The 8615-nt window shown below is 49.5% G+C and overlaps 1 protein-coding gene across 12 annotated transcripts in view; it reads right to left on the minus strand.

The window, feature by feature from the left end:
• Window positions 1–7025: 7025 nt before the first annotated feature.
• The window catches only part of ITPR1 (inositol 1,4,5-trisphosphate receptor type 1), a 160363-nt gene continuing 158773 nt past the window's right edge, over window positions 7026–8615 (minus strand). For all 12 annotated transcript variants that reach the window (XM_042013414.1, XM_042013385.1, XM_042013421.1 and 9 more), the window contains one exon: window positions 7026–8398. In XM_042013414.1, coding sequence (XP_041869348.1) covers window positions 8309–8398 — 90 coding nt within the window. In that variant the 3' untranslated portion in view covers window positions 7026–8308. The remainder of the gene's footprint in view (window positions 8399–8615) is intronic.

The following is an 8615-nucleotide window of genomic DNA, read 5'->3' on the forward strand; positions in this document are numbered from 1 at the left end:
AATCACATGCTAAACCCCAGCTCTGAATTGAAGGGCCATTCACGTTCAGAGAGCACCTTGAACAGTCACCCCAAAGGAGCCACTGACTGAGGGATGCTGGTCACAGCTCCCCACTGTTACTCATTAGTGCCTGCAAGGATTTGTCAGGGGTGGGCAGGATGCTGTGGGAATGCGCTGCAGGAGCTGTGCCTCAGCCTGGCTGCCTGCCACCAGGGCTTCCCTGCTCTCTGCAGTCACCTGAACCTCTGATTCACGCTGTCTGCCTGGCCTACACGAGTTCATGCACCACCTCTGGGCTTTTGGTTCAGGAAAATTGAATGTTCTGCCCATTTGTTTCTCCACTGTAGAAAATGTGGGGTTTGGCATAGGTTGAGGTAATCCCTGGTCTCCCAGAGAGAGCTGGGAGAGAGGGGAGGGGGCAGCACTGTAGGTATTGTACGAGCATGTAATCTTCCCTCTTGCTTTACAATTCCAATTGCTCAGAATTTGGGTGAAGATGTAGGTAAGGAGAAAGGTTTTCCCCTACTGCCATGTCAGACTGAGTACTAGCCCCACAAAAAGACCAGGAGCTAGGCTTGGAAAAGGTCTGAAAACCAAAAATCCTAGAGTTTATGTTCTTACCTTGTAGCCACCAACTCAGGCCCCAAGTTTGGGGTCTCAGTTCTTAGGTGACAGGGAGAGAAGGGTGGGTATATACAGGAGGCAGGAGAGCCTCTGGCACAGGGATGTAGCCTCTGCTCAGCACAGAGCTTGCTTCCAGCTGCTTTTCTCCGTGCTGGAATCACAGCTGGGAACTCTGCCCAGGGCGAGGTGGGGAGCAAACCGCAGTATGCACTGGACAGCGGCCTGGAAGAGCCCCACAGCATTCCCAAAATGGGAACAGGAGCAATGCCCTCTCATGCCCAGGGAAGATTTTAATCTAGTTCTTCCAGGTAAAAGCTCTAGCTAGCAAGATATCCCTGCTAGGAGCTGCTTCATTCCTCCTTGGATACTTATTCCATCAAACCCTGTAACACGGGCCTGCTCCCCAGGTAAGGGGATCCTGCAGCCCACAGCCTTGCTGTCCATGCCTGCTCCAGGCAACAGCCAAGGATTTTTATTCACTCCACCACTGCCCCTGTGCATCTGTGCCAATGTCGTGGAGCAGTTGTTGGTAGAGCATTCCCTTCAATCGATTGCTCTCTTTGGGGTGGTACAAGGTGGCTCCTTCAGGGCTATCCATTCATCCCAGACATCCTTTGCACTGCTGCCCTTGGCTCGGTGCAGGAAATTTTCACAGGGCCAGGAAGAAACTTAGGAGTGGCCGTGATGGCACTGACATCAAAGGGCTGTGAGGAACCTGCCTTTCCATCTCTTCCCAACATTTACATTGAGCAGGTTTTGGAGGCCACCATTTCCTTCTATTCCTCCCACTTCCTAATTTTAGGGAAAAAAGGGAACAAGCTCTGGTTGCCAACCACAAACACACACCTTTGGGAGAGAGGCTCCTGACGCAGCAGAGCAGGATGTCTGGGAGCACATTCAGGACGAGCCCATCAGCAGCATTTCCCTGTGGATGACTCATCCTGCCCAGCCAGCCCTGCCTGTTTGAGGTTTTCCATAGCCCTGGTCCTGGCTTCTTCCAGACTTGGAGCAGCTGTTGGTTTGGGGGTGTCTCCAGGGTGACTCTGGATTTCCATGCATTTTGGGTTTAAATGGCTTAATTCTCTCATCAGCTCTAGATCTAAGTGGACACAGTCCAGGTTGCTCTCTGCAGAAGTCTCCCGGCCACTGAGGTGACCTTTTGTGCTGGAATGGGACTCACTGGCAGCAACAATTCAAACAAAAGGCAAAAAGTACATTTATCAGTAAAGGCCGTCAGTCACAGGGCCACATTGCAAAGGTCTATGCCAAATTTAGCATCACACAGCGATGTTGAAGATGTGGGGAAGTTTTCCCACCCCTTTGGGGTTGGACACTGGGAGATACTCTGTGATCTGGGTCCTGCAGGTAGTTGTGCTACTGCACAACCTCAAGTTGCACCAGGGGAGGTTTAGATGAGATATTAGGGAAATTTTTTCACAGACACGGTTGTAAAGCATTAGAGCAGGCTGCCCAAGGAAGTGGAGGAGTCGCCGTCCCTGTAAATGTTCCAAAAAAACCTGTGCAAGTGGCACTGATGACATGGTTTAGTGGTGAGCATGGTGGTGGGGCTGGGTTGACCATTGACTTGATGATCTCAAAGGCCTTTTCCAACCTTGACAATTCTATGATTCTACTTGATTATAATGGTTCTTTGGTTTCTGAATAATGAATCATCCTGTGATTAAATTGATGTGAAAACTGCCATGGTGTGTAAATAGAGGCAAGCTGCAGTTTTTAGCTCCTTTTGGGGTTGCTAACACCGAGGGGATAGAATTTTCTTCCTGGAATGTGATTGTACACGATGTTTGCACCCATCATTCATAAGGAAAAGTTTCTTACAGACTTAACAGATTGTGTTTCCATCTCTGCTGCGTAAAAACAGTGTTACGGACACAAGCGAAATGGAAATCATAACACAGCATCTCCACTATTTTAGGAGTCATATTGGAACACATGGAACAGAGATGGAATTCCACTCTTCACTGCCTTCAGATTTGGTGTTCTGTGTATTTACTTAGCGCTAGAAAAGGAAAGTGAAAACAAACCCGTTGCCTCAATAAAGCCCAGGAACGGGCTTTGCTCCTGCCCATTCCCTTGGGACCAGACAGCATTTCCAGGCACTGGAAGGGCTCTGGTCAAGCAAGAGCTGCAAAGTCATTCCTGAGAGGAGACAAGAAAGGGAGAAAAAAGGGCCGAGTGTCAGGGTGAGAAGAGCCAGCTGAGGAGCACTAATGGGTGAGCAAGCCGAGAAGCAGGTCGGAGGGATGATATTGCTTCTGGAGGGAAGGGCTGTCTGGAAATGGGTCTGGCTGTTCCTGCTCAGTGGGGCTCCTAGGGAAGCACCTGCCTCGAGGCAATTTATCCAGCTGCCATCCTGTTCTCACACAGACTCTGAATGCATCCCAGCACTGGGACTTTGGCTCCACACAGGGTGCTTTTCCCATCTCCTGCTTATTGTTGAAATTTCAGGCCTTTTTCCTGTGTTGCACTAGCTCGAACAGCTCCTGTTTCTCCCATGGAGACCTGAGCACAGGGAGAAGATTTGGTCATTTCCACACCAGCAGTCCAGCTCTAAATCAATCAGATTTTCTGGAGTTTTATGTTGGTTTTTTTTTTTTTTTCTGCAAACTTCTCCCTGCAATTGCAGCTGCATCTCCTGAGTTACTTTGATTCAGACCAGAGTTATTCTTAAATTTTTTTTCCTTATGTAATTTCAATTCCAAGTGTCCTCCTCGCACACGTAAGTGCAGCAGAGCAGACGGGATTGGGCAGGCTGCTCTGATCGAAGTGTCCGGCGTGGCATCTCCCGTGTGCACGTCACAATTTCGGGGTGACTAAGCACATTGGCGGTGGTGTTCAGTGGCATCTCTAGAGCACTGTGCTATATTTGTCTTTACTTCCTCTGTTTGTCTCGGTTTAAAAGGAAAAAAGCGGGCTCAAGCTACGTGCTGACAAGATTTAGCGATTCTGGATGGCAGGAGGGGTACGAGGCTCAGCGCTGAGAGTACTGGAAAGATACTTGTCACTGCAGATTCTGCTTGTCATATGCAGAGATGACATGCAGATCTCCCTCTGACAGATTGATAGTCATTCCGAGATGCATCCACCCACAAAAACCACAGACATGCTGCTTGACTCAAATCTTGACTTTAACCACAACTTTGTGATGCAAAACTGGTGGAGTTTTTGGTACTTTTTGTTAAAAATGAAATCTTTATAGGGGTTTTCCAGCATCCTTGCTAGTTACTAAAAACAAACCAACATCAGCCTACTGGATGGGACAGCTCAGTTTACTCGTGGGTGGTTTTGACATTCAGCTCATTAACATGTTTAGTCTGAAAGAAGGTTGGAAAGGTAGTAAATAAAAAATTGGATGGAGAAGTACAGCATCTCTCCAGAAGTTCCTCCTTATGTCACAGTGACAATGCCAGTTTCACTGAGAAGGAATATTTGTTCCGATTTTACTCCAAATACCCGCAGCTCGTCCTGAGCAAGCACAAAGCCTGGTCAGTGTGTTTGTAGAAGTAAATGCACTGTGCTGAGTGTAAAAGTCACGCTCTGCGCTGGCCAGGAAATTCACAGCGTGGCACGGAACTTCCAGCGCGGCGTGGGAGAACCCGGGCACGCTGGCTCACAGCCAGGGAGTCTCCCATGGAAACAGGGAGCCACCCCAGTCTGTCAGCGGGAGCTTACGGCCCCTTTGTGTCCCCTGGTGGGGCAGGCCCTTGACGTGGAACTGGCATTGGCTGTTCTGGCACGGGGTGGCTCCACAGGCATTCCCTGAGACCTCCTGTGCACTCCTGCCACGGGCTCTGGGATGGCCCCAGTGGAGCAGGGATGCTGGGCCAGGTGATCCCTTCCCACCTGACCCATTCTGGGATCGTATGTGTGCCTGGAAATGGGCACAGTGGGGCTGCAGAGCACACAGAACACACATGGCAGCGTCTTCAGCTGCTTACGTTGGAAACGGGAGAGGGAAAATACTCCAAATAAGTTTCTCTTGTTCAGAAATACAATGGGCAATTTAAAACCCGTATTAGGCATGTGTGTAGGAGCATTTCCCATCCAGGGAGACGAGGGGGATTGTTCTATGGAGCTGTATTATGACTTCCCCGATATCAATCAAGCCCCCATTATGTAACGAGGTCTCCATCACACGCGCCCCAGCGCGAGGCCCCGCCGTGAGCACTGAGGCTGCAATCCCGGCTCCTTTGTCCTGCCCTCTGCCAATTTGCTGCAAAATTGAGGATGAGGCTTGAATTTGCCATTGTGGCAGTGCTGGGGCCGTGGCTGTGCTTTCAGAGCAGTTATTTGCATTGTCTTGATTAGCATGTCACCTGCTTCATTAGTGGAGAAAAGGCTCCTCCACACACTCAGCCAGTCATGCAAATTGAGGAATGCACGGAGATCCTTCCCCTCTAGGACTTTCCATTATTAGCAAAATTGGTAGATTCGGTTTGTTCCTTCCTCCTCAGAAAGTCACTTTGATTTCCAACTCCAAATGGAAGTTCATATTTAAGAACAAAGTAATCATGGTCCCAAACTTTAACATACAGCAGTCCTGCCTAATGGGATCTGATGCCAGAGGAAAACCCAGGAGTGTGCAAGGCAGGTGGAACCTCCCTGCTTTCAATCTAATCCTTAAACCAACAGCCATCTGTCTGTCACCCAATCATTAATTTTACTGGCTGTCATGGATGTGTTTTTAGAGCCAAAAAGCTCCCTCCTGCGCAGGACCTAAACTTACATTACAGATACCTCTCTGAAGTTTTCAAGGGTTTTTTCACTTGAGAGTCCAACAAGTGCAAATAAAGCTTTTTGTGATACCAAGAGATACTCAGCTTTTGTGGGAAAGAGTACCCCAAATGGGGAAATTAAACACATCCCTCCCACAGCTTTTCTTTGAGATCAGGAAGTTGTCACGGCACACCAGATCTCAGTCCAGGACGGGAAAGTCCTAAGACAGATTTGACCTCAGAGGCTGCAGGGACAGAACCACCACCAGCCCCAGCAGGGTTTTGGCCATTCCCCGCCTCTGCTGGCGCAGCCAGGATGGGCAGAGGAGTTCAGCCAGAAGGAAAAATAAAAGAAAGCTTAGAAAACCCAAGAGTGAAAGAAGAAAAAAGGAAAAATGTCGTGGTCATGCGTGAAATGTCACTGCAGAAATGAATCTGCAGAAGTGAATGACCTGTTCGTGGGCTGAGGGGAGGAACAGAGTCACCTTCCTCTGCTGACCAGCTGACACAGCCTCTGCTCAGGCTGTGGACACAGTGTGACCTCCTGAGCCATCTGTGCCACCCCTGGAACCACCCACCTGCCCTGCACAACTGCATCCCCACTGCCAGGGTGGTGGCTGTGCTCTGCTTCTCTCGCTGCAGCTGCACCCGAGGAAGAGAACCTCCCTTTTTGCATCTCCCCACACCTCCTGGGAAGGCACAACCGCAGTGAGAACCCCGGGTTCCACCCCGTTGGTTTTCACACGGATCACAGAGCAGAGCAGGGCTGTGCCAGTGCTGAGGCACCCGGTGCTTCTGCCTTTTTAAGGTAAAGATGAAGCAACACCGCACATCCTCAGGGGTGTCCTCTCAGGCTGTGCTCAGCCACCTCCCTCTCACCTGACTGGCAGAGGCTCCGGGAAGCCTGACAAATTTGTGTGTCTCCTTATCCCTGGATGGCAGGAGGGGAAGGAGTGAGTCAGGTACATCTCTGCTGCTCAGGGAAAATGAAATCCTGCTCCTCCACTGCGCCACGCCGGCTGCGCGCCGTGCTCCCTCTGCACACACCTCGCTGCAGAGGGGAAGGCAGATTTACCAGGAGATATATATGGAAATCCAAGTGATTAAGGAGTCCCAATCTCCCCGATAAATCTCTGCCTCGAAGACTGCTGGTCAGGCTGCTCTCCTTCCTCCCTCCCTCCCCCCTTGGGTGTCCTGCTGAGCTTTCCTGATGACCTGAGCTAGGGACACGCACCCACCTCAGACAGTTGTGTGCACTTACCAGATTAAGGATGATTAATTGTACCAGGTAGTTCCTGCTACATCTTAATCAAATACACATAATCAGCAACGCTGCTGTGCACACGATACTTGGAGCTGGAGGGGTTTTTAACTCTCACATGCTCCAATGACAGCCACAAGCCTAAACTATCAGTGGGGAGAGTGTGAAGTATCCCAACCCAGAGTGACTGCAGGTGAGGTCCCTTGGGTGCCAGTGCCTCTCACTGCTGGAGGAGGGACATGTTCTGGTTTCAAAAAAACCAACCTCTGCCCCTCTGGGCACTGGGAAAAGGCCCATCCTTACCTGCCAGGCCCCTGTGACGCTGCATCCCAGGACATGTGGGTGTGACAGAACTGCCACATGCCACCTTGGAGGGCACACAAACCACCAGCAGCCTCTGACCATAGAGTATTTTGCGTCATTTATTTAAATACCTATATTTATGCATTTACAAATTTTCATAGCTCTGTCTGTAGCTTTTTTTCTTTTTTTTCTTTTTCTTTTGTAGACAGTATTGCAGAGAAGTCAGCTTCTGTAAAATGAGGTCCATGTATAAAACTATGCAGCGGATTGGAGAAAAAAACCCAACCAAACAACAACCCAACAGGTTTCCTTTCACACTCTGGAGAATCAGAAACCAAAGAAAGTGACCGAATGAAAGGGAACAGGGAGAGGAAGGGGTGGGACAGAGCAGCCTCAAACCAGTGGCTCTCACACAAGCATTACACACATCAGTGCTCAGCTACAGGACACGTTTCAGTCGGTGCAGTGCCTGTTTGCTAAAGCTTTAGCAGGCACGTAGGTCTCTAATGAAAAAATAGAAGGAAAGGATCCTACACACGGAGAATGCAAAGCCTGGACAGCCCCGGCATCGGTCCTGGGAGACTGCACCGACTCGCCAGCAGTGCATCCTCATTCCAAACTTCATTTTGCATAAAAAGTTCCCTTTAAGAAATCTTAGCATTTAAAAAACCCAGTGTCTGAGCTCTTCTAGCCTCAGTATTCTAAAGAAATCTCTTGAAAAATACCTCCTGCTTTCCTCACTCGGAAGCTTCAAAATAATGTTTTGCTTTAATCGATACCAATTGAACAGCTCACGGAGTCCCAGCGTCATCCCTGGGAGGAAGAGGCAACAAATATGGCATTGCAAGATATTTACACACATGGTACAAAAATGTCCAAGGGTATGAAAAAATCACCAGTTACACAATTTTGCAGCAGCCTCATTTACACCTGTAATTTTATACCATTTATTACATTGTACTAACACACCAGATCCAAAGATGTGCACTCCCTTTAGGACATTCAGGAGTTCCAAATATATTGTGATTGCATAATTCATATTGCACAATTGTATAAAAACATAAATACTAGCTATTCTATTTTTTTTTTTTTTTTAAATACAAAATACATGTCACATAGTCAAATAATCTTTTCAAGTGCAATTCAGGTGCTCTCTTTAGTCCTTCCAAGAAAAAGGCAATTTTGATAGTTTTGGCACAAAGTTTAACCTCCGTCCCGTGCCAACAGTTCTAATCACAATCCACACGCCCCCAGCTTGATAGAGTAGCAGTCATATACATCTAGTATAAAACCTGGGTATTTACAGGATGCACAGAAGGTACAGGGAGCAGCCTCCGGGCTGGGATGGTTCGGGGTGTCCCGGAGGGGCCGTGACCCTCCCGGCTTAGGCCGGTTGCTGCTGCAGGTTCACATTCATGGGCGGGGGGTGTCCAAGGAGACCGATGCGCTGCTTCTGCTTCCTCTGCTCCGTCATCTGGAAAATGAACAAGTTTGCTCATTAGGCCTCGGCGCTTCCTGTGCGTCAGCTCGCCCAAGGGCCTGCTGTGCTTGGCGTTTGCTCCGAAGTGCTGGCTACACCCAGCGCCTGCTCCGGGGGCAGGGGGTGACTCCAGCCCCAGCCGTGCCCGCCCTGCGGTGGCCACGAGCCCGTCTGGGGGCTCGGACACTGCTGTGCCAGGGACAGCCCGTCT

Source organism: Corvus kubaryi, unplaced genomic scaffold, assembly GCF_017639235.1.
Source record: "Corvus kubaryi isolate FWS band 111438036 unplaced genomic scaffold, C.kubaryi_AGA036_p1.0 136, whole genome shotgun sequence".
NCBI classification, from domain to species: domain Eukaryota; kingdom Metazoa; phylum Chordata; class Aves; order Passeriformes; family Corvidae; genus Corvus; species Corvus kubaryi.